General features: G+C 38.2%; 1 protein-coding gene across 1 annotated transcript; it reads left to right on the plus strand.

The window, feature by feature from the left end:
* Nucleotides 1-9,571: 9,571 nt before the first annotated feature.
* On the plus strand, nucleotides 9,572-27,191 carry FBXO47 (F-box protein 47; the record flags this gene model as incomplete). The annotated part of the gene is made up of 10 exons (XM_080679490.1): nucleotides 9,572-9,752; nucleotides 10,135-10,305; nucleotides 13,793-13,869; nucleotides 15,160-15,237; nucleotides 17,912-18,020; nucleotides 18,960-19,136; nucleotides 20,541-20,687; nucleotides 21,341-21,483; nucleotides 25,531-25,690; nucleotides 26,358-27,191. 10 exons carry the CDS (start codon nucleotides 9,572-9,574, stop codon nucleotides 26,468-26,470), a joined length of 1,356 nt encoding a protein of 451 aa, XP_080535616.1. The 3' UTR covers nucleotides 26,471-27,191.
* Nucleotides 27,192-27,434: the final 243 nt, after the last annotated feature.

The raw sequence follows: 27,434 nt of genomic DNA on the forward strand, positions 1-27,434 counted from the left end.
TTGTAAAGAACTCCAAATAAGTCAAGCCTGAACTTTGACCATCTGGAAATTAAAGTTTTAGCAGCTTATCCCACAGGGGAGTATTAGTCATACTTGTCCCGTGTTTTGCAATGACTGTCCTGCCAAACTGCTCACATGGAATTTGCTTTAATTGCTGTTAGTGTCACAGTCATGAGGTCTGATAAGAATTATTTAATAGAACAAGACATTTCTTTTTCTTAAAGTATCTTTTAAAGATTTTTGAAACATTTCATTTTTGTGTTTCGAGAAGACAAGGATACAATGGCTCATTTTTCACACACACACACACACACACACACACACACAACCTGGTATGAATGAACACATTTTTAAAAAAATATGACTGCTTTATGGCTAGAAAGTCTGGATTTTTAACTGGAAAAAAAATTTTCTAAATTGAAGGCTAAGTGCTGGCCTTACTTTTTTTACATAGTCTTTACTTTTTAGAGCAGTTTTAGGTTCACAGCAAAACTGAGTGGAAGATACATAGATTCCCCCCTCACCACCCCTTGCCCCCCCTCTACACACACACATGCACAACCTCCCCAGCATTAACATACCCCACCAGAGTATGATGAACCTATATAGATACATCATTGTCACCCAAAGTCCATGGTTTACATTAGGGCTCACTTTTGGTGTACATTCTACGGGTTCTGACAAAAATATAATGAGATGTAGCCAGCATTAGGGTATCATACAAAATTGTTTCACTGCCTTGAAAATCCTCTGTGCGCTGTCTGCCCGTTCATTCCTCCTTCCGCCGAAGCTCCTGGCAACCACTGATCTTTTCACTGTCTCCACACATCGTGTAGTTGAAACCATAACAGTATGCAGCCTTTTCAGATTGGCTTCTCTCACTTAGCAGTATGCATTTAAAGTTCCTCTATGTCTTTTCACGGCTTACTAAGTCGTTGCTTGTTAGCATTGCATACTATTCCACTGTCTTGATGTACCACAGTTCATCTAGCTAATCACCTACTGGCAGACATCTTGGTTGCTTCCAAATTTTGGCAATTATGAATAAAGCTGCTATAAATATCCATGTGCAGGTTTCTGTGTGGACATAAGTTTTCAGCTCCTTTGGGTAAATGTTTTGTGAAAATCGCCCAACTGTCTTCCAAAATGGCTGTGCTATTTTGCATTCCCACCAGCAGTAAATGACAGTTCCTGTGGCTCCACGTCCTCACCAGCATTTGGTGCTACCGGCGTGTGGGAGTTTGACCTTTCTCACAGGTGTGTGATGGGATCTCACTGACGTTTAAATTCGCATCTCCCTGATGACATCATGTGGGGCATCTTTTCAGACGCTCATTTGCCACCTGTGTGTTTTCTTTGGTGTGGTATCTGTTCGGGTCTTTTGCTCATTGTTTAAGTAGGTTGTTCATTTTCTTATAGTTGAGTTTTAAGAGGTTTTTAAAATATATTTTAGATTACATCCCTTTATCAGATATGGGTTTTCTGGGGTGTTTTTTGTTTTGTTTTGTTTTGTGTGTGTGTGTGGGGGGGGGGGGGTTGCAAGTATTTGTTCCCAGTAAGTGGCTCATTGGCCTGAATTTTTAAAACAATTAAAATCACTTTCAAAAAATAGAAAATAAAATCGCTTTCCAGAGTGCCCAGCATAAAGCTAAAAGTTAAGCCCAAATATTTCAATCACAGAATATAAAATATGGCATTGAATGTAGTGCTAGTTGGGGTCGAGCTGGCTTCAGAGGGTGGAAGCCAGCAGTCAGGCCTTTATATCGAAATCACATTTTCTCAGGGTTTTCTTGTAGAGCTGCCTGGAGCCTGACGCTGAGGGGTAACAAAATCAGGACCCTGTACCTTTCTAAACACTAATCTTGGGGCAGGACTTCTTTTGGCGAAAGATTGTGCAAGGAGGTGAAACCCACTCACTTCTGCCTCGTGATGTCCCAGACAGGGCTATGAACTGGCTTCAGCAGTTGAGTACATTTATTCAGGACCATCTTCCAGTGTGTGATGAGACTCATGAAAACATATCCAAAAATACTTCCCAAACCTTCTCCATCTCTTTCATTTGTGGACCATGAATATGCAACGTTGTACATTTTTATTTTTGTTTTTAAATATATTTTATTGATTTTTTACAGAGAGGAAGGAAGAGTGATAGATAGTCAGAAACATCGATGAGAGAGAAACATCGACCAGCTGCCTCCTGCACACCTCCCACTGGGGATGTGCCCACAACCAAGTTACATGCCCTTGACCGGAATCGAACCTGGGACCTTTCAGTCCGCAGGCTGACGCTCTATCCACTGAGCCAAACCGGTTTTGGCACGTTGTACATTTTTAAATATATTTTATTGATATTTTACAGAGAGGAAGGGAGAGGGATAGAGAGTTAGAAACATCGATGAGAGAGAAACATCGATCAGCTGCCTCCTGCACACCTCCCACTGGGGATGTGCCCACAACCAAGGTACACACCCTTGACCGGAATCGAACGCGGGACCCTTCAGTCCGCAGGCCGACGCTCTATCCGCTGAGCCAAACCGGTTTCAGCTAATGTTGTACATTTTAAACATTTTTCTAATAATACAAAAGAAAAACGATATTGCCATGCAAAAATAACTACTGCTGTCATGTGAACAGTGTCATTCCTTCTAGTATTTAATATGCTCCTGTATACATTTTTCTTTTAAAATAGTACAATACTGTACATATTATTTCATAGTAGGCTTTTTAATGTAGCACTTTTTCAGACAAAATTTGCATGACCTAAATGCAAGTACTCCAACTGGCTTCGTGCCAGGACACTGGAGTTGAAAACCTTGAGAAAGACACTTACTCCTTGGACCTTGGTGTCCCTGTCTGAAAAGGGAAGCATTTCTTGCTATTCTCCTGCAAAGCCAATTTTTGGATGAAATCTTGTCACCATGTTGCATCCTAAGGACTCTATGTAACAGCTCTTAGTTCTGCATACCCTTTCAAATTTTTGTGTTAGTATATATTTTTCCAACTGCCCTATGCAAATCACTTTATTTTTGCTAGCAATTTTTGTGATTCAGCTGATTAGTCTTTAAAAATAAAGAAGAACAAGAAAACATTTCAAGCTTATGTGACTTCATATTCTCCTGTTTTTCTCCAGGCTACTCCACTAAATACTTCTTTTCCATTTCTTCACCAAAAAAAAGGACAAAAGAGAAGTTAAAAATCATCTATGGTTGGGCTTTACTCTTAGTATTCAAATACATAAGTGCATACAAGTATAGCATAGAAATCACTATATTTCCATTCAAATCATGGTGATTTAGTAGGAAGAAAAAGTAACAAATGTAGGGAACCAAAATAAAGCAACATCAATACAAGATAAGAAATACCTCAGAAGGATGGAATAGGATTTGGAAACTCTAAGGAAATCGAACTAGAAAGGAAATTATTTTGTCTAAAGAAGGGAAGTTAGAAGCGGCTTTCTTTTTTTTTTTAAATATATATTTTATTGATTTTTTACAGAGAGGAAGGAAGAGGGATAGTCAGAAACATTGATGAGAGAGAAACATCGATCAGCTGCCTCTTGCACACCTCCTACTGGGGATCAGCTGCCTCTTGCACACCTCCTACTGGGGATGTGCCCGCAACCAAGTTACATGCCCTTGACCGGAATCGAACCTGGGACCTTTCAGTCCGCAGGCTGACGCTCTATCCACTGAGCCAAACCGGTTTTGGTGTAGCTTTAATTCTTTTCAGTTATATAAAAGACATAAGCCAGAGGTTGGGCCACAGTCGCAGCCTGTCTGCTCCTGGTCCCTGGCATGATGTTGAAGGAGCCCCTGGAGTTCAATGGGTGCTGCTGATCCGGGTTCCCCGAAGTGGGACTGTGAACCTAAAACTGCTCTAAAAAGGAAAGTCTGGCTGAAACTGGTTTGGCTCAGTGGATAGAGCGTCGGCCTGCGGACTCAAGGGTCCCAGGTTCCTTTCCGGTCAAGGGCATGTACCTTGGTTGCGGGCACATCCCCAGTGGGAGGTGTGCAGGAGGCAGCTGATCGATGTTTCTAGTTCTCTATCCCTCTCCCTTCCTCTCTGTAAAATATCAATAAAATATATTTTTAAAAATTTTTAAAAAATAATTTTTAAAAAATAGAAAGGAAAGTCTGTATATAAAAAGATTAAGGCCAGCACTTAGCTTTTGGGCAAGGCACTGATATAATCAATAACTAGAATGCTCATATAAATCCTTACAAGTAAAACAAGCTTAATAAATCAACAAATACTTTTAGTTAATTTAGAGTCTATCAGAAAATATGTCTTCAACTTCCACCTGCTGTTTCTGAATACAAAATTGGAAGGGTCCTATGCAAATAGAAGGCCCTACAGCTCCTGGTAGATCCATCTCTGTATCTGTTGTTCTTCTGTCTGTAAAAGATACAAAAGAGATACAAAGCATCTCAAGGAGTTTACATTGTCCTTTAGGAGAGAAAGCATGCTTAATGAAGAAACAAACTTCATGGTGTGTGAATCTTTAAGTGGGACCTGGAGGAAGATTTGTAAAGGAGGGAAGTCATTTGTGATGGACGCTTCAGCACAAAGAGGTAGGGGCAAATCTGCTAAGGAGGAGACACTTCCCCACCTCCTCCCTTTCTTCCCCTCGTTCCCGCTGAAGCAGCAGGTTTGTTTCCTTAAGAAGAAACAGCAGAATACCTACTAGTCCAGGGGTGATGGTGCTTGTGACTGTGAGCCACTAGAAGGCAGAAACTATACATCTCCTGCAGCTAACACTGAGTTTGGCAGAAAATAGGCATCAGACAAATGTAACAAATGAATGAATACACCGGGGAGGAATAGAGAATAGAGGACATTGAAGAAATGTCAGAGGGATTTGAGTTGGATGTAGCTGACAAGACAAAATCACCATAGGTTCCTGAGATGGGAAATGACACAGTGGACCCTTCTAACGAACACGTTGCTGAACTCGGCAGCATTTGTCACAGCTGACAACTCATTCTAGAACCACTTCATTTCAGGCTTATGTGACTCCATACTCTCCTGTTTTTCTCCAGGCTATTCCACTAAATACTCCTTTTCAATCTCTTTGAGACCTTGTCCTCCTTTTCCCAATTTCTGAATGTCAATATCCCTCGAATGCAAAAAAACGCTTAAATGTATCTGTAGCCCAGAGTTTTTCCTCCAACCTCCAGTTCTGTAAATTCAACTGCCACCTTGACACTTTCATTTGGATGTCTCCTAACATGTCAAACTTACTATCTGCAAAATTAAATTCTTAATTCTCTACTAGAAAAACTCCTCCCCACTTGCATACCTCAGTAAATGAGATTAACATCCACCCACTTATTAAAGTAAAAAACCTGGGAATCATCCCTATCTCCTTCCATTCCCCCACCCCACCCCATCTAACTCATCAGCAAATTCAGTTACTTCTATGCCCAAAACATTTCAAACCTATGTCTCCAGGACCAACACCCTAGTCCTGCAAAAACATCCCAGCAGATCTCACCTCCACTCCTACCTGCTTCATTCATTCTCCACATAAAAGCCATGACATCCTTAAATGTAATTCAGATCCACGTCACTCTTTGCTAAAACTTTTCTATGACTTTCTATGGCACTTCGGATGAAATCTAAACTTTTCAATATTCAGCCTCTTTGTAACCACTAGGCATTTCATTCATGGCCCGCTGCCCAGGGGATGAGATCTTGTCAAGGGCCTATAATAAATATTTGAGACAGGAAGGAGGGCGGGGGCGGGGGGGAAGGGGGAGAACGGACTCCAAAAAACTACAAAATCAAAATTAATAAATGTTTGTGACTACATAATATAACAATGTTAACTAATCCTAAATTTCAAATCAACCTTTCTGTAGTTATTTGTATATTTTATTTTAACGAGGGATGTGAGTACATGGTATTTTGTTGAATATAATGTGGAGTAGGTCCTCCCAAACAGGACTACAGAGGGCCTACAGGGGTTCTAAAATGACCCCCTTTTAGGCCTTTAAAGTCCTGCATGTCCCCATCTGTGCCTGCGTCTCCATGATGCCACTCTCCTACTTGCTCACTAAACTCAGCCAGCCAAACTTGCAAATTCCTAAGCTGCACCAAAACCTTTCCCCATGTTCCCTCTTCCCGTCCCCCAACGCTCATCCTGCCTGGCTCCTTCCCATCTATTCGTTTTCAAATTAGTAATTCCTCAAGGGGACCTCCCTGACCTGTCCATCTAAAGTAGGCACAGGTGCCCCCCCCGCCACCCCCCCCCCCGCACCACCTTATTTTCTGTTGCCTTTTTCCTCCTTAACATTGCTCTCCATCTGTAGTTTATTTTGTCTGTTTATTCTATATTCCCATGACACTAATAAGCTCCATGAAGGCAAGAAACTGTCTTGTTCTCTGTTGTATCCTACTCTAGTGACTGGTGCAGAGCAGGCTTCAATAAAGAGCCACTGAACTTGTGAATACATGAATGAGAACTTCATCTTCAAGGGAGGAGGGCCAAGCTAGAAAGATTTGCCATGGACTCCATCTTGAGAGGCTGGAGGCACTCATCTTCCTCTGATTCTAGGTCCCCAGATAGGTTTCAAAAGGAACGTTTAGAGGTTTTTCCCAACAGAAATTCTGATGAAAGCTCCTATAACTTACCCTATTGGGGTGGGGCTGGGGGAAATAAAAAAATGGACTCAGAACTAGTTTGAAAGGGAAGGAAGTGGTTTAGGGCAGGTGGATGGCTCACCAGGTTGGGGCACTTCCTTTGTCCCAGCCCCGCCCCCGGATTCTAACGGCTCCACCCCTTCCTGTCTTCCGCTGGAAGCAAAGGATGGCTTGGGCCCCGGGTTCCGGGTTCCGGCTCTAGGGCCCTCATCCTCGTTAATTATTCAAAATGGAGGAGGACACTATGGGAGGCACTCTTATTAATATTCATGAGGGGCGGGGCCTCCCTCCCGCTGGGGCTCCTGGGAGGATTCTAAAGTCTTCTCGAGGCCACTGGGGCTCCTGGGAGGCGGGACCGCAGCGCCGGAGCGGATCCGAGCCGGACCTCTCTTCCCGGCCGGAAAATCTTGAGGAGATTTTTCTTTAAAAACTTAAAGAAATTTGAGGATGGTGGGGCAAAACGACTAAATCCCATCACCCTGTGATTCTTTAGACGGAAAACTGTCAAAACCTGTGGTAAAAAGAGATTTGTTTCCCCCGTATTTTCTTGAGGTAGTTTTCCTCTTCTGATGGAGTGAAGGGGGTAAAAAATGCAGCCCCGTGTGTTTTGATCCTTAGACCGGCCGGTTTCTCCTGGGTGGCCTCTCAGGTTGACCTCGTTGGAGATGTTTGGGGCGAATACCCGGGGAGATAGGGGGGGGGGTCTGTCTCTTCGGAAGGTTTTCTTAGGTTCGAACGAAATCGAAATCCCGGCGAATATAGTTGTGGGACGATTTTCTCTGAAAGGGAGGAAAAAGGTCCTCCAAGAGGGCGCTCAAAGCCTTCCACAAATAGGCAGACCCTGAGTGGGCTGGGCTGAGGCAGGGAAATGCCGTGTTGCTCTCCTTCCGGTGTGTGGTTCTCGTTCCCTGAGGGGCGAGAGGAAACCAGCCATCATTTGGGATGACACCTGGTACATTTCTCAGAAAAGCCTGTGCTCTTCTTATACGTTCCGGTCTGAGGGGGAAATAAATTGTGAAAAGAGGCTTTCGTTTTAAAAGCATCTGGGCATCGTGTTTTAAGCCTCGCAGGGGGACAGTGGTTGACACATAAATATGTGGAGTTCGTGGTTAAATATCCCTGCGTCGTGGGTCTCTGAAGCGCCCACAAGCCCACCCACGTCCCTCTTACAAGTTCCTCAGAGAAGCAAGTCCTGGGCCAGGTTTATATTGGTAATAAATGATAATGCTTTCAAATGCCTACTGTGAGGAGGGAAAAAAAAAACACCCACCACCACCTCATGGATGAAATAAATGGATTCCTCCACTTGGTGGAATTACATGCAGCCCTTCAAATACATTCCTTGTAGAAGTACGTCTATTGGCATGGAAAGAAATGACCATTTTAATTACAATTTAAAAAGATTACAAAATGGTAATCCCCACCTCACCCCACCCTTTTTTTTTTTTTTTTTTTTTTTTTTTGGTTATAAAGAAATATATATATGTGAGGTTCTGGAATGATACAAAGCAAAGCGTTTGTCAGCAAATTGAATCTTTCTCATTTTGTTTTGCCTTGTTGTGTAAACGTTTTGGCAGTGCACGTGTTGGGTGCATGATTTCAGGGACTGTTTTTTGTAACATCTGCGGACTTCAGTGGCCACTGCTGCTGAAGCCACTGCTGCTGAAGCCGCTGCTGCTGAAGCCGCTGCTGCTGAAGCCGCTGCTGCTGAAGCCCCTGCTGCTGAAGCCACTGCTGCTGAAGCCGCTGCTGCTGAAGCCCCGCGCGGTGGCCTGGTCGGTCTCGGGAGGTCCTCTGTGCTCTGCACCAAGCCCTGGGCTTCTGGGTCACGTGCTCAGATGCGTAACTGCTTTGAGGGTGATCTGTAACCTTCTAAGTCGAATTCAGTAACAATGCGATTTTAGCGGTTTTCTGACAAAAGGAGAAAATGCATTTTGGCCAGAGAGACTTGCAACGGGTGAAGCGCCTTAGTTGTCACTGCGGAGACAAGGGGCTTCAGCCTGGAATTGTGGTTGTGCGTCTGTCTACACAGGACCGTGTTTTTTCCTGAATGGGAGCAATAGTGACAATGTCACTGTGTGTGATGAGCGGTGGTTGGTTCGTTTTAAACTATTATTTAGTATAAGTAGATGTCAGTGATTTTAGTTCCCTGCAAGAAATGTTCCTTTTGAAATCAAGTTGTGTGGGCCCTTCCTAAGACTGATCGGTAACTGTAATTAACCAAAAGGGAAACTGAGGGGACATTATTATTCATTTACTTATTTGCCTTATTAATTTTACAAGACTTTAATTTCACTGCTTGTTTATATATTTACACAGCATGTCGTTGCTCGTGGTGAGGCAACCTTCTGAGTCTCTTAGAGCTAGTAAAACTTTAAAAGCTCTAAGCTTTGTCTCCGTTTTTAATCTCTGTTTTTATTCTTTCTAACAAAAGATGTCAGTGCTAAGTTTTAAAGAAATAGAAAAACATTACTACAAAAATTTAAAGCTACATCAATATTTTGACTTTTTAATGTAAAGATTATAAAAGCAACATACTAACTGACAGAAATTGAATGTGTTGAACTTGTTATATTGGTTTCTTTTGTGTTAAGTCTTTCTTTTTAAAATTTTTGCATATTAGCCTATATTTCATCCAAATATATTCTCATTTTCTACTAAAACTCTTTATCTAGAATATTTTGCTAAGAGAGAGATATTTTTAAATATTTCATATCATGCTGTAATGACTCTACTTGTGGGAACTCCATAAATTGGACACCATATTAAAAAGCTTTGTAAATATATAGAGAGACCACTATTTCCCATCAAAATATCAACCTCTTCATTTGAAAAAACAACAGCTCTTCATTACTATAATTTCCTTTCTTCTTTGTCTCTTGTACTTTGTTTTTTCTAACCAGGATAAATTCACAAGATAAGAAAAAGGATGGCATCTAGAGTAAATACCAGTTTCACTTTGATTCCCAACCAGAAATATAGACGTAGTAGTCGTCGATCCAGCCATGTTTCCAACACCCTGTACTCAGATTCTCAGCCCTTATCAGCACTTGGAAATTTTAAAGCCTTGCCATTGGAAATATTCCAAATAATCTTAAGATATTTGTCAGGTGAGGTTTGGGGACTGTATTTTTATTTTTCCCAAGAACTAGTTTGTCATCTTTGGCCCTGCTAGAATTAATAGTATTCACATTAAGTTTATTTTCCAAAGTTTCATCATTGTTAGGTAAGAGATACAATGAGAAAGTACAATACTCAAACTCTTTAAGCATGCTTCTAATTATAACGACATGGTAACTTGACTGTTAATCCCAAAATGTTCCTAATTTATTGAGCACTGGATTTAAAACAATTTTAAGATTTCCCTCTTTATTTTTACTATTATTTAATATTATTATTAATGAGCAAACTTATAAATTATTACACTGTACTAACAGTGATGTTCTTGTATTTGAGGCATTCATATATATGTATATATTTTTCCTTTGGTAGTGAAGGATATCAGCATGCTAAGTATGGTGTCCAAAACAGTCAGCCAGCACATTATTAATTATATCTCAACCTCGTCAGGAAGCAAAAGACTTTTACTACAGGACTTTCATAACCTTGAGCTGCCTGGCAAGAGACAAGACTCTGCTGTATTGGAACACTACAGATCTCTAGGTAATTTGTGTAATCAGAATTGTAACAAGTAGAGAACTATACTTAGTGGGACTTTATTATACATTTCTGTGAGACTCATGGGAAATAGAATATTTCCTAATATGTGCCTATTTCTATGATGCTTTTACTCTTCAATGTGAGGACTTTCCCTTAACAGCAGTCCCTTACACTTACCTTTAAAGATAAGGGAATGCACTTTATTTTTTTAAATATATTTTATTGATTTTTTACAGAGAGGAAGGGAGAGGGATAGAGAGTTAGAAACATCGATGAGAGAGCAACATCGATCAGCTGCCTCCTGCAAACCTCCCACTGGGGATGTGCCCGCAACCAAGGTACATGCCCTTGACTGGAATCGAACCCGGGACCCTTCAGTCCACAGGCTGACGCTCTATCCACTGAGCCAAACCGGTTTCGGCAAGAGAATGCACTTTAATGTGAAGTGTCAGCCCTTGTGATTTCATGTGGATACAATGTCACCAATGCTTTTTTTTTCTAGGTGGCTTACCGGTTTAGGAAATTGATGTATATTATGTTTTATTTCCTGTGGATCTAATGAGTTTTATCTTTATACCTCTTTTCCCTTTCAACCATAATCCTAATGAGTTTTGTCTTTATACCTCTTTTCCCTTTCAACCATAATCTGGTCCTTAAAATAGAAAAAAATTTAAACACTTTATTGTGGAAGATCACTTATTCTTTTATCAGAAACAATGGCTTTCTTTTTTTTAAGCATTGTACAGTTTACTAATAAGTCATTATGTCATGATTAAATTAATATTATCAAAGGAAATTTATATAATCTTTTTTCCCTTGATTAGTATTCATTTGTCTTTCACTCCATTTATTGATTTCATTTTTCCTAAGAGTGCTAAAATAAAATTCTATTTTTTACTTAATTAATGGCAACAATTTAATTATGAAATCACTTTTTAATTAACCAAAGCATGGCAATAAAACCAAATATCAAAGTGATCTTAAGATTTAAATAAAGGTATACAGGTGAGTTAATGAATATTATGTTTTAGTAACCCAAGGATGTCTAGCTTTAAGATAATAAAATAAGACTATATAGATGTGGTCCTGACCAGTTTGGCTCAGTGGATAGAGCATGGGCCTGCAGACTCAAGGGTCCCAGGTTCAATTCTGGTCAAGGGCATGTACCTTGGTTGCAGGCACATCCCCAATAGGGGGTGTGCAGGAGGCAGCTGATTGATGTTTCTTTCTCATCAATGTTTCTGACTCTCTCCCTCTCCCTTCCTCTCTGTAGAAAAAAAAAAAAAGAAAAAATATCAATAAAATATATTTTTTAAAAAAGACTATATAGATGTGTAAATATATAAAACTGTATTTGACAGGTATATTTAACAAGACTAAATGAAAGGTATATAATTTGATTACACTGTTATTGGCTTCAGTTTTTATGATTAGGCTTGGTAAAGTGTGTAACAGAATATGTAGTTACTTTTTGCTACTTGCTTATTGTAAATATATTTTTTCAAGCATCATTAGTTGCAGAGAAAGTGGTACTTGGTTAGGTAAAGAGCTTATTCTTGGTTTTGATCTGAAAAAAAATTTTTTTCCCTGACCAAGGCTCAATTACTTAAACAAACAAAACATTAAGACAATTATATGGATGTCAGTTAAAAATACAAATGTGTGTCCTAGCTGGTTTGTCTCAGTGGATAGAGTATCAGCCTGTGGACTGAAGGGTCCTGGGTTTGATTCCAGTCAAGGGCACATGTGTGGGTTGTGGGCTGGATCCCCAGTAGAGGACGTGCAGGAGGCAGCCGATCAAAGATTCTCTCCCATCATTGATGTTTTTCTCTCTCTCTCCCCTCTCCCTTCCTCTCTGAAATCAATAAAAGTATATTTTTAAAAAATACAAGTGTGTATTGATCTTAATAGATAAAATTTTAAAACAGTTTTAGTCATGTAATGATTGTAACCTTATATTTAACTTTGATGCAGATATCTGGCTTCTGACTAATTCTTTAGGTAAATGTTTGATGTACTTACCATTTTCTCATGTTGCTATTTCTATCTGATCTGTTCTTATTTTCAGACATTAATGTAACATTTTCAGAATCCTGCTCTTTGAATATTATAAATTTTAATTTGCTTCTTCATATAAAACAGAGCAGATGGCCAGTGGGGAAAGAACATTACATCTGACTATTTTAGTGGGAAGAAATTAAAGAAGTTGGTCTACAAAGGATATAGCAGAGCACTTGTGTCTTTTTTAAAAAAAAAAAAAATGTCAGCCTGTATTGGTTTATATGGTGAATTGCAACCCTTAAAAATAGGAATTTTACATTAGAAAAGGCAACCAACATTAATTATAGCTTGCAATTCCCTAGCTATGATATACCATGGGACTGAATGCCAAAACATCAAAGGAAAAGAACTCAGCCTAAAAACCAAACACTGAAAATGTCTTTTTATGTACAAAAATAGGGAGGGTTTATGTTTAAAACTCAATTCTGGTCATGTGTTATCCAAACATAGCAACTTCTAAAAATAAATTATATTCTCATATAGTCTACAGAATTATATAAAGTAGTAATTATATTATGTTAAAAAAGTAAATGCAGAGAAAGTAAAAACTGAAGAGAGCCATGATATTCAGGCATATATTTTCCTTCCATATATCTTATTTTTAATTTGAGGATTTGCCCTCATAGGAATGTTAGCAATGTATTGCCATTTTAGGAAAACAGACCACTTAAAGTTCGAGGAAACAAATCATTCACTTCCTGTCACTGTAGTTGAAGTTACAGACCTCTCTGGGAAATCAAAGAGCTTTTTTTTCATTTTTAAATATCTGAACACAAAATTCTATACATTCTTAACATGCAAACACCATAAAAGGATATCTTTGAAGGAAGAAATAGATATTTCATCCAAACTGGATATTTTCTGTGAGCAAAAATGACTTCAGACCTCTGAAATTTTAAGGACTTAGGACTTTAATTGTTTTTTCCAAAAGGAATACAAAATCTCTTTTCCCATTTTTCCATGTTTTGCAATTCAAAACATTTTCCTTTGTGGACATGAGGTTGATTTCAAGAGATACTGGAATATGTTTTCTACGGAATAAAGACAATATAAAGTTTCCTAGTGTATTTTTTTTTTTTCCTAGTGTATTTTTTGACTTGTATCTTTTAAAATCTAAATAATTTTAAACATTTCCATATCTATCCTATAGTGTCAATTTCATAATATTTTATAAGATTTTATGTCAGTGCCTCTTAGGTAGACATCAGAGTCACTTGGTATTCAACATATAAATGTTTTATACCCTTCCTCCCAAACTTCCTCTTTAAAAAAAAATCTTTCAGCTCACAGTTCACTGTGGTATACTATACTTAACTTTCAGGAAACATTATGCAGTGCTATATAGATATATTTTAATTGATTGCACTTTATAGATTTTTTAAATTGTTGTCACTGTTTTTTCATGTGTTTGTTTGTTTTACTTTCTCAGGCTTACTGTTTAAAAGATGTACATTGCTGCTACCCACAAAGGAAAGACTAAAATACATTCACAAGATACTCGCAGAAGTAAGATTATACTTCTGAATTAGTTCACAATATTGATTTCCAGTAAAGATATTTTATTGTCTTATACTCATTTAAGTTCTATTCTTAATTAGTAAAACTTCATGAATTAGTACTAAAAAATGAATTGATGATAATCTAATACTTTACCAAGCACTCAAACGCTATAAAACACCAAAATGTAGTATAGTAACTTTTTACTTATTGTAAAATAAATTTTATATAACTAAATACATCACTTAAGGTTATTAGGTTTATCAGAGTATGAAAGTATTTTTATCCCACATGGGAATCATGAGGATGTTTTAAACTGGTGATTTAGATACTTTATTAAAATGAAGTAATTTCTGAATGTTAAGATATACAAAAACATAGGAAAGTATTTTAATATATAAAATAACCCTTTTATGATAATTTATGACTTGGAAATGTATATCAATATGTCATAATCTGTGTGTAAGAAAATGAGTTTTACTATTCAAACCCAAACATACATACAAACACTGATGGTTCAGTTCTATACTCAGTAGTATGCAAACTATTTCTCATGCACTAGCTTTTTGCATGTCAATATTTGCATTGAATTCAGGTCTATATTATTATAGCAGCTTCCCAGATAACCTTTCTACCATCCATTCCTTCAGTCCCCAAGACAATGAATCAAGGTTATTCTTCCTAAAGCATCACTTTTATCAAGTTAATTATCTTGCTTAAAAATCTTTCAGTGGCTACTCTATTCCAGCAAGATAAGATCTAAAGTCCATAGTTGGTATTTAAGGTTCTCCCTGACATGCAACTGTACTTCCTATTACTTTGAGTCTAGTTAAGTTGATCATATTTTTATTCCCAAATAAACTTTTTTTATTCCTACCTCTACACAATTTTGCCCTTATTGTTTCCCTCACCAATCTTTTCCATTTGTTATGTCTGAATCATACTTTAAGACATTGCTTGTTTCACAGCCTTCATAAGCTTTTTTGATCATTCCCAAATTTATCATTTCCTTGCTTTCATAATAACCGAGATAGTACTTTTTTGGTCATTTTGCCATTTATACATAGTCTAACCTTAAATCATCAAAGTAACTTCACATGTGTATATCTTATTCTCCTAATAAATTGTGAGCTCCTTGAAGGCAACCTTTGTTTTATATTTCTTTCATAATCCCCACCCATATAACAATGCTAATTAATGTTAATACTGAAAAAATGTTTACATTTCCATTAAATTTGACTGTCAGATCATTGTACAGTTCTACTGAAAAGGAGGAATGAATAGCTGTTCTCTTTACAGGTTCCCTGTTTTAAATTCAGTGGCTGTGCAGCTCCTGTGCAGTGTTCAGGATTATCATGTTATGGCATGCTTTTACAGGTACTTTTTTCTTTTTAATGAAAGAAGAAAATGAATGTTTTTTGAACTGTTGACAAGTAAAGCATGTAATCCATTGTTCCATGGGAAAATAAAGGTAATAATAATAATAAAAAAGAACAAAATAGCTCTAGCTGGTTTGGCTCAGTGGATAGAGCATCGGCCTGTGGACTGAAGGGTCCCAGGTTTGATTCCAGTCAGGAATCCCCAGTAGGGGGAGTGCAGGAGGCAGCTGACCAATGATTCTCTCTCACCATTGATGTTTCTCTCTCCCCTCTCTCTTCCTCTCTGAAATCAAAAGTGTATTAAAAAAAAAAAAAAGAACAAAATAAAATTGTAAAAATTTGACAACGTGTTAGTCTAATAATGTTTGCCACCTCAAATTTCATTCTTGGGTTTCTCACTGGTAAGAAATGTTTAACATTTACTTGCTCTATACCAGTGGTTGGCAAACTGTGGCTCTTTGGCCCCTTGAGTGTGGCTCTTCCACAAAATACCACGGCCTAGGCGAGTCTATTTTGAAGTGGCGTTAGAAGAAGTTTAAGTTTTAAAAATTTGGCTCTCAAAAGAAATTTCAATCGTTGTACTGTTGATATTTGGCTCTGTTGACTAATGAGTTTGCCGACCACTGCTCTATACCAATGTTCTCAACGTTTCTAGCCACCGTTGTAAAGACTAGAAATAGTGTGAGGTGTGTGTGTGTATGTGTGTGTAATGAGTTTTAAGTCTTGGGCTAGTTATTTAAGATGTGATTTTAGAAATAAAATGTATGAAAAAATTGTAACTAAGGAGGTGATAGATGTAACTAACCTCTTTGTGGTAACCATTTTGCAATATGTACATATATAAAATTACTACATTGTATGCCTTTAATTTACATGTCAGTAATATCTCAGTAGAGCTAAGAAAAAAGAAAAAAATCCTTTGTATGATTTTAAGAATATTTTGTCAACACCCAACTGCTGAGCCACACTGCCCGGGCTTGATTAAACTTTTATTATAAACAAAGAAGATAATAACATAATGTAATGTTATTCAGTATTAATAATATATTATTAATATATTATATGATTCTAAGCAATTTACATGTACTAACATTTAAAACTTACAATAACCTTATGAACCTTATGAGATTTACAACAGTCTTACAACAATCTTGCTTATGTCCCAGCCTGACAGCCACCTTCTTATCCCAGGGTAGACCCTTCTACTAGCCTTCTTTCAAGATAGATTTTTTTTTCTTTTTCTTTCTTCTTTTATAGCGCAGGTAATGTGAGCACATGTATTTATCCTATATAATAAAAGGCTAATATGCAAATCGACTGAACGGCGGAACAACCGGTCACTATGATACGCACTGACCACCGGGGGGCAGACGCTCGGCACAGGAGCTGCCCCCTGGTGGTCAGTGTGCTCTCACAGGGGGTGTACTGCTCAGCCAGAAGCCAGGCTCATGGCTGGCAAGTGCAGCAGCAGTGGCAGGATCCTCTCCCACCTCCAAGGCAGTTGGACATCCCCTGATGGCTCCTGGACTGTGAGAGGGCGCAGGCCGGGCTAAGGGACCCCCACTCCGAGTGCACAAATTTCGTGCACCAGGCCTCTAGTGTAAAATAAAAATATATAAAGTGAAAAGTAAGTCTCCCTCCAAGACCTGTCCGTTGTCCACTGAGTGCCCTTCAACAGAATTAACCAATGTTAGCAGTTTCTTGTATGTCCTTCAAGAGATAATAGATTAATTTATACACTACTGAAATCCAGGTCAACTATTTTAAGAAATCTTCAAAATCTAATTACAGTTGACCCTTGAACAACACAGGCATTAGGGGCACCAACCTACACACAGTTGAAAATATGTGTATAACTTTTGACTCCCCCAAAATTTAAGTTGTCTCTTGGTATTCTAGGGGGATTGGTTCCAGGACTCTACACAGATACCAAAAGCCATGGATGCTCAAGTCCCCTATATAAAATTACATAGATCAATGCATTCTGTCAGCTCTCCATATCTGTGTACTCCCAACCTCACATTGAAAACACTACAGGTATTTGCTGAAAAAAATCTGCATTAAGGTGGACCTGCGCATTATAAGCCTGTGTTGTTCAAGGATCAACTGTATAGTGATATACCATTTGAATTTCCTTTCCATAGATGTTTAACTGTACATTTGGGTTTGCTCAAAAATAATTATTAAATTTTGCCCTAATATATTTTTTTTTGCTTGTTCACATCCAAATGTCATAAATGCTCATAATTGTCACATTAAAATTAAATCATTATCCTTTGTAAGCAATATCATAAATGATGGCTAGAGGGGGTCAAAGGGGTTCTACTGTAGTCTAAAACTAAGCCACAGTATGCTTATAGTCAGATGTCCAAAGCTGTGTTCAAGGGTTTGGGCCTTGTTATTTTCCTCATACTGTCAGAGTTCAAGATTCAGTATCATTTAGAAGTTCTCTAAAAACATACTCCCTTTACAATGAAAAAGAAACTAGATTTGGAGCATTCCTATATTTTATGTAAAATGTCTTATTAATGTCAATAGTTCCATAGTGGATAAAAATTACACATTACCTGGATCATATGCTATGACAGTTATATGCTCATAAGGCAATAGTGACTTATGTTTTGATTTGAGTTCTAAACATCTGCAATGTTTCATTTATTTTATTACCTCAGACCTTAACAGCAGGTTGGGATGAACTCGAGTGCCATCGTGTTTTTAACTTTTTATGTGAGCTGACTGATCTCTTCCGCAAAATGCAGACCATTGTCTTCAGCAAACCAGGTAAAGAATCAAAATTCAGAAATAACATACAGAAGTTAAAATAGAAAAAACGCACAATTAAAAAGGGTATTTAAAAATAAATTGTTGTATCTGTTTATAGTAAAACAACAAAGAAATATAAGAGAATGATAAACACTGAATTGAATAGTGAGGCTCAAGTGGCATGTAATTAGAGAAAGAGAAGTACTCAGAGGACTTCAACTGTATTAATAATATTTTATTACTTAAGCTGGAATCATGCCATAACATGAATGAACCTTCAAACCATTACGCTAAGTGAAAGGATTTAGTCACAAAAGACCACATACTATATGACTTCATTCATATGAAATCCCAGAATAGGAAAATTTATAGAGACAAATAATTATTGGTTGCTTGGGGCTGGGAATGGCAACTAAAAGAGCAGAATTTCTTTTTTGAGATGCTCAAATATTCTAAAATTCACTTGGTGATAGCTGCACATATCTGTGAATATACTAAAAACCATTGAATTGTACACTTTATTTTTTTTAATATATTTTATTCATTTTTTACAGAGAGGAAGGGAGAGGTAGAGAGAGTTAGAAACATTGATGAGAGAGAAACATCAATCAGCTGCCTCCTGCACACCCCTCACTGAGGATGTGCCCCCAACCAAGGTACATGCCCCTGACCAGAATCGAACCTGGGACCCTTGAGTCTGCAGGCTGACGCTCTATCCACTGAGCCAAACTGGTCAGGGCTGAATTGTACACTTTAAATGGGCAAATTGTATGCTATGTAAATCATATCTCAATAAAGCTTTTTAAAAACAATTCCTTAATAATCTAAAAATTTTACAGAGGCAAGTGAACTAATGCTTTTAGTATATTAACAATTGTATAATAATAAATTTGACTTATTTATTATGCACATCAACCTTTCTAGGAAGAATGATTTACAAGCCTTTTGTGTTCATAGGAAATTCCCGAAAACTGGAGTTAAGGATCAGACTGTTCTGTAGGAATGTCCTGTTTGATCACTGGACACATAGAAGTGATTCTGCTTTTTGGTTGACACGTATATTAAAACCATGGCCAATGGTGAATCAGGCAAGATTACTATATATCATCTTTGGACCAATATCTCCTCAAGATGGTGAGCATCTATTTTTTAGCAATATCTGTTATAAAACTGGTTAATTACTTTTATTTTAGGAAGCATATCTTTTTGTACCTGCTCAGTTTCATCATTCCTAATGACTGAAATGTTTCATGATTTCATGGATTTATACTACATTAACTTGTGCATAACTTAAGCTTCAAGATAGAAATTGTTCCCTGCAGGCCATTACCAAATATATTCCTATCATCTCTGGTTTACCTAAAATAGCTGCTTTTCTATTTTATTTTTTTTTAAATATATTTTATTGGTTTTTTACAGAGAGGAAGGGAGAGGGATAGAGAGTTAGAAACATCGATGAGAGAGAAACATCGATCAGCTGCCTCCTGCACACCCCCTATTGGGGATGTGCCCGCAACCAAGGTACATGCCCTTGACTGGAATCGAACCTGGGACCCTTCAGTCCGCAGGCCCACACTCCATCCACTGAGCCACACCAGCCGGGCTGCTTTTCTATTTTAAACATTATCTTAATTCAAGATTACATTTGTTGCTGGAGGGGACTAAGTGCCAGTAAATCAAAGCAGTAAATTGATATTGATGTTTTACTTAATTTTGGGTGCCTATGACTTTTTTTAATTTTTTGCCTTTCTAATTAAATTTAGATTAATATTAAAATTAGCATGCAGTTCTTTAGTTTACATTGCCTTATATCAGGAGGTAACTAGTTTGAAGTACATTGAATAGCAGCAAGAAGCCAATCTATAATTAAATTTTGTTGCATAATTCACAAAGAGAATTGGTCATAGGTAAATAATAAAAAATCAACTGGACTACTCTATTTTGATATAAATGTTTGGGAGATCCTCAAATATAGCATGTTCTCTTTTTCGGATTTTATTTTATTTCAGTAAAATTACATTAATTGTCTATTCCAGTGGTTGGCAAACCACGGCTTGCGAGCCACATGCGGCTCTTTGGCCCCTTGAGTGTGGCTCTTCCACAAAATACCATGGCCTGGGCGAGTCTATTTTGAAGAAGTGGCATTAGAATAAGTTTAAGTTTAAAAAATTTGGCTCTCAAAAGAAATTTCAATCATTGTACTGTTGATATTTGGCTCTGTTGACTAATGAGTTTGCCGACCACTGGTCTATTCCAATTTTGTTACCAGAGTAGCATTATCTTTTAACTAAAAGCACTATTCTGCTTGGTGAAACTACCTTTTCTTTACTTCATTTAGCTATTATGGCTGTGTTTCATCACATCAGTCAGAGACATTCAAATTTATACTGTTATCAGAATTGACTTTCATTATGAAAATAGCACATATAAGTAATGAATTCCATTATGCAATCCAATTTCCTTTTTAAATAATCCATGAAGTCTTTATCACAAAGTCAACTATTCTGTCATAACCTAATTTTTGTTTCAATTATTCAGGACAAGTGGTTTGGCAGAAAATGATAGAAGAACCTACCGATGAATCTAGTCTGAAAGATCTGGCTGATGCCATTAAATTACTATATGACACAGGCATCAAAGAGTGGACAGCAGATGATGTTATCAGTCTTATAGATGAACTATCAGGTAAAATAACATATTTATCACACAGAGTAACAGAAATTATTAGAATAGAGTTATAAAATTATAATGATAATTCTACAGGTAACAAATGACTTGCCTATCATTAAATGCTTTAAAATATTTAAAGAATTAGGCATTGTTTGAAGAGACTGGATATAATCAACTTACTTTTCTTCAATTGTGAATATTATAGGTATATTTTTGTTACCATTATTATTTGAAAGCTTCATAATTTAATTATCCCCATTTTGCAAGTTCTCAAAAACACCTTCCTTGGTTGTGTAAGAAGAAACCCTCTCTTAGTGGTATGGCAGAAGTGAAACAGTTTTTCCCATTTATGCATAATTCTTCAGATTCTGAAGTTTTCAAGATTTCTTTTCTTTCACAGGATTAGGCCACCTTGCTTGTTGATCTATCTGTAGGAAAAATACTTTGACTATATTACTTGTACATATATAAGAGCTGCCATGACATGGCAGTAATCTCTGTCTCCAGTTAAATGCTGTAATTAAAAAACTAAAGCATTTTTTCTGAGCTTTTCCCTTGGCAATAATTATATTTCCAATTAAGTGATGTAATATTGCATGTAATTAATGATGTTTACTATAGCTATTGTGCAATTTCTCATTAAGTAACTGTTCTTCCTCTAATAAAAGTGATTCCTCGTGAGTGGCTTCTAGAAAATAATGCACGTCTCCTAATCCTAAGTGGGAACGACATCTGTTTCACTTTCATGGCTAGTAAAGCTGTGAATGGACGGACTGCTGAACTGGCAAGACTGATAGTCTTTTTGGCTTTGGTAAGTAAAAAATAAGTTTTCTCTAACAAGTTGTTTAACTTTTTTTTTTTAAATATATTTTATTGATTTTTTTTTTTTTACAGAGAGGAAGGAAGAGGGATAGACAGTCAGAAACATCGATGAGAGAGAAACATTGATCAGTTGCCTCCTGCACACCTCCCACTGGGGATGTGCCCGCAACCAAGTCACATGCCCTTGACCGGAATCGAACCTGGGACCCCTCAGTCCGCAGGCTGACGCTCCATCCACTGAGCCAAACCGGTTTTGGCCAAGTTGTTTAACATTATAGTTGACCTGCCAGGAAGCTGCCCTGAAGGAACTGAAATATGTACAAAACATTTTGAAAGAATACGTATATATCTTATAATATATACTTATAAAATTTTAAAATATATGGAATAGCCCTGGCCAGTGTGGCTCAGTGGTAGAGCATCGTCCCGTGTACCAAAGGGTCTCAGATTCCATTCCCCCCCGCCCCCCCCCCCCCCCCCCCCGCGTCAAGGGCAAGTACGTGGATTACAGGTTAATTCCAGGCCCCAGTCGGGGTGAGGGCTAGAGTCAACCGATCGGATCAATGTATCTCTCTCATATATCTCATTCTCTCTCTATCTCTCTCTCTCTCTAGCCTCCTGCTCCTCCCTCCCTCCTTTCCACTCTCTCTAAAAAAAAAAAAAAAAAAAAAAAAAAAAAATCAATGGAAAAATATCCTTGGGTGAGGATTAACAAAAAATAAATTCATTCAAAAGCAATGGAGTAATTCTCAAGTTGGCTGTTGTGAGGAATAATTGAATGTAATTCATTTCCTATGAAATGGAGAGAGGGTTATTACCAACTCAATTGCTTAAAACATGAATGAAACCTCTGTGGCTCTTTTAAAAATGTGAATAAAGCTACTAAATTAACTGTAATTTCAATATAAATATTTATTTTAATAATTAAACAGATTCTCTCCAAAAGAGAGAGAAAGAGAAAGAGAAGTGCATGACTATATTCACAGGACTGTAAGTAGCTCAGTATTATTTCTGAAGGGTAAAATGTAAAGAAGGGGAAGAGGAGGAAGCGTGATTAGACAGAAAGGGAGAGGCTAGGTAATGAAGAGCCTGGTAGACTTTCTGTGGAGCTTGAACACATCCTCTAATAGGGAGCTGCTGAAAAGTTTTAGGAAGGGGAGTAATGTGATCAGTTTCAAGTTTTTGTGTGTGTGTGTGTGTTTTTTTAATATATATTTTATTGATTCTTTTTTTTTTTTAAATATATTTTATTGATTTTTTACAGAGAGGAAGAGAGGGAGAGGGATAGAGAGTTAGAAACATCGATCAGCTACATCCTGCACACCCCCTTCTGGGGATGTGCCCGCAACCAAGGCACATGCCCTTGACTGGAATCGAACCTGGGACCCCTTAGTCCGCAGGCCAACATTCTATACACTGAGCCAAACCAGTCAGGGCCAGTTTCAAGTTTTTAAAAGGTCACTTTGACAGCACCATAGCAAACAGAATGGAGAGGAAGTCACTGGGGTGAAGAAGCCTTCTCCAGAAAGCCTTCCCTGATTACCATTTCAATTCTGATCATTAATTTTCCCTAAATTGCCTCAGATTTGTCTTCTCTTTATCTTCATTTACTTATAGTGTTCTTAAGCCTTTTTATGTGAGTGGTAACTTATCTCCCAAAACAGATTGCAAATTCTTTGAAATCCAGGACTATGTCACGTGCTTTTCGTAGTTCCTTGTACCATTCCTTACACATAAGTAGGCAATACATCTTTCCTGTCAGATTAATATTATTTAGTGGCACTACTATAAAGTTTATTTCCATGCTGTGTATTATTTGGCTATGTGTTAAAATGCCCATTTAGAATGTTAGTAAATAAATCTTTTTCTTTTCAGTTTTAACTATTAACATGTAGTCTTTCCTTTAAATATTTATCTTTTAAACAATAGAGAGATAAATATTTCCTACAGCTTTCAAGATAGAAAGTTGATAATACTATAGAGTTCTCTTGCCTATAGAAATTTCTTGTTTGTCACCCTGACTAGACTCCTTCAAAATAGAAGCCCTGTCTTTATGGCTTATCATAGTATTTCCACCTCTTAGCATGTGCTCAATCAATATCTATTGCATGAGTGAATGGGCAGAAGTCTTATTTTCCATAAAAATAACAATTGTTTTCAATATTAGTTCTTACATTAATAATATTCTATGATAAGATACAGAGAACAGACTGACAGTTGGTCTGGGTAAAAAAGATTGAAGGGATTAAGAAGTACAAATTGGTAGTTACAGAACAGTCACAGATATGTAGACTACAACATAGGGGGACATATAGTCAATAATCCTATCTAATAAAGAGGGAATATGCTAATTGACCATCACTCCGTCACAAAGATGGCTGCACCCACAGCTGAGGCCAAGTTCCTTAAGGAGCCTTAACGAGGAATCAGCAGGGACCTGAGGCTACCCTCCTCTGCCCCCATGGGGCTTGACAGGGGACCTCAGGCTGTGCCCCCGACCTGGCAGGGCTTGACAGGGGACCTCAAGCCATGCCCCCCGCCCTGGCATCAGGCTGGGGGCCCTCAGGCCATGCCTCCTGCCTTGGCACCAGGCCGGGGGACCTCAGGCCTGGACCCCTGCCCCAGTGCCAGGCCAGGGGACCTGAGGCCATGCCCCCCGCCCAGCAGGGCTTGACGGGGGAGCTCAAGGTGTGCTTCCCATCCTGGTGCTGGGCTAGGGGACCTCAGGCTGCTCCCCCCGCCCCAGTGCCAGGCCAGGGGACCTCAGGCCATGCCCCCCACCAGGTGGGACTTGACAGGGGACCTCAGGCTGCAACCCCCAGCACTGGGCCAGGGGACCTGAGGCTGCACCCCCCTGCCTGGAGGGGCTTGACAGGGGACCTCAAGGTGTACCCCCAGTGCTGGGTTGGGGGAACTCAGGCTGTGCCCCCCGCCCAGTGGGGCTTCATGGGGGACCTAAGGCTGTGCCCCCATCCCAGTGCTGGGCCAGGGGACCTGAGGCTGTGCCCCCCTGCCTGGCGGGGCTTGACAGGGAACCTCAGGCCATGCCCCCAACCCAGCGGGGGCTTGACAGGGGATCTCAGGCTGTGTTCCCCACCTGGCGGGGCTTGACGGGGGACCTCAAGTCACGCCCCCCGCCCCATCTGGGGGACCTCAGGCCACGCCCCCCATCCTGGCGCCGGGCCTGGGGAACTGAGGCTACGCCCCCTGCCCGGCAGGGCTTGACAAGGGTGGGACTGGCCAGGTCTGGATCTAGCCCTACTGGGCGGGGGGGCACCCAGTTTTGGGTCTCACTCGATTTTGAGGTGCATGTGGGTGGGCAGGGAATTGACTCTGGGTTCCGCTTTTAATGTGCACGAATTTCGTGCACCGGGCCACTAGTATCATGATAACTATGTGAGTACATGATTTTCTAACCACTATGCTATACATTTGAAACTAATACAGAATAATATTAAGTGTAAACTGTAATTGAAAAATAAATTGCCCTAGCCAGTTTGGCTCAGTGGATAGAGAGTCGGCCTGTGGACCAAAGGGTCCTGGGTTTGATTCTGGTCAAGGCCACATACCTTGGTTGCAGGCTTCTCCCTGGCCTGGTCCCTGGTTGGGGCGTGCAGGAGGCAACCAATCAATGTGTTCCTCTCACATTGATGTTTCTCTCTGTCTTCTCTCTCTCTCTTCCAGTCTCCCTAAAAATCAATGGAAAAATATCCTCAAGTGAGGACTAACAAAATATATATATATATATATATATATATATATATATATATATATATATTAATTTTTAAATATAATATTCTATGATAATCTTGAACCAGAGTTTTTTATTTAGTCATATTTTTCCACTAAAATTATACCATTTGAAAGCAAAGGAATGTTAGATATAAAAATATTTCCCACTTATAGACTCAATATAATGCCATGTGTAATAAATAAATTATGTAAAATCATAAACCATCATAGTTAATACAATTTTCAAATTTTATAGCTTTCTTTAAATAAAGATATTCCATAATGCTTTGTATGTCTAAATCAGGTGTGCGAGAAAGAACTATACTGCATGGACTGGGCAGTTAAAATGATGCAAAAAGTCTGTAAAGTCTTTAGTACCTCAGTTGAAAAAACCAACTTCCTGCAGAATGTGGCAAATGCATTTGCATGTATTATAATGGAAATGCTGCAGTCAATTATGTCTGGTGAGTATGCATGTAGATGGTGCACAGGTGTGAATAAAATGCATTCTAGTCTCCACTTGAGACAGGGATAATTCTGTGTAGACTTTTATTTCTAAACTAAGAATAGAAGGAGTAGACATTTTTTGTTTGTTTTTCCATGAGATATATTTAGTTTCTGGTTTTGTCACTTTTTAAATCTGATATTAGTTTTAATGGAAAACAAAGTCAAAGAGTCTGCTCTGAAAGGATCCAATTTCTATTCTGCACAACAAAAAATTTTAACTTGCTCACTAACCAACTATCATACTCATCATAATAATATCCTGTATTTGTATAGTTTTAATGTATATTTTTTACAGTTTTATTAGGTAGCCAATATGATAATGAACCCTATTTTACAGATGAGAAAACTAAAGCTTAGAGAATTATCTGACTTACCCTCGGTCATAAAGTTAAAAGTAACATGGACCAGCATCCTTTTCTTCTGACTTCTAATTCAGTGCTGTTATAGAATTCCATGATCTCAATGGTTAACATCTGATTAAGTAAAGATCAATAACTAGTCTTCTGCTACATATTATTGGAAAAAATTGGGATATCTTATGTTTTAAATAGATCATATATTTAAAACTTAACTGTCTTTTTTTTTTTTTTTCTCCCACTGTCCATTCCTGTGTATGGCATATAGGAGACCGAGATGAAGAGGACAGAATCTTTTTGAATTTGTTCCATCTTGTGCATGCTCAAGCAAACTTCCATAAGGAGGTCCTGTATTTGACCATCAATTCTATCGCTACCTAAATACTCAGAAAGTCGTGCATTTAGAGACTACCTCACTGAACTAACAATGAGAAGAATGCTACTTTCCACAATCAAAAAAATAGCACCCAGGGAACTTTTTATTACCCAAGTAATTCTAAAGTTGCACAGAATTTTAGTGGCAACTGCTTATATCATTATTAATATAAAAATTATAGGCAAACCCCAGAATATATTGAGATTTCTCTGGAAAACAAGCTGTGCCTCTCCAGATTTTATAAACCTAACACCAAAATTTAGTGTCCAAGACTCTGAGGCCAGCCAGCCTGTATGTATGGGACTTTGAAGCAAGAGAAAATTTTGTTTTATAGTTGAGCAGACCCAAATTTAGTATGTATCTGTTCACTGTGCTTAGATTGTGTAGACATAGCCTAGAATGTTTTGTGAAGGTTTGCAATATGATGTTTTGGAATGTGCAGATATAAATCACATTTTAAACCACCTTGTTGGCATATAGTTACAAAGAACATTATATTTTGTTCATGTTTTGTATAAACTAACAGATCAAAAACCAAAGGAAGTATGTGTATATATGTATATACATATCCATAAATATGTATATATGTACATATACACAAATATATACATACATATATATGTATATTTAAGACAAATCATACAAAAAGTCTATAAAGAGAGAGGGGTATATAGTGTTTTAATACAAATCATATTTTATTTCCTGGGGATTAGAGTAAAATGTTGCAAATAAGGGAAAATATAAAATGAAAGAAAAGTACCTATTCTGATGCCAGCACAATATGCACAAATAATTTGCACTTCTTCCTAAAGCTTTTCTCCCTATCTTAGAGAGTAGAACTTGAAGAAACTGGAAGCATGGATGTTGAAGCAACCCAGGAGTGGGGTTTTTCTTCACTCAAGTAAATGAATTCTAAGAAGCTCCAGGACTATTTCAGTCTGACCAGTATCACTTTTACTATTAAAGTAG

The sequence above is a fragment of the Plecotus auritus genome (assembly GCF_963455305.1).
Source record: "Plecotus auritus genome assembly, chromosome: 7".
Lineage (NCBI taxonomy): Eukaryota > Metazoa > Chordata > Mammalia > Chiroptera > Vespertilionidae > Plecotus > Plecotus auritus.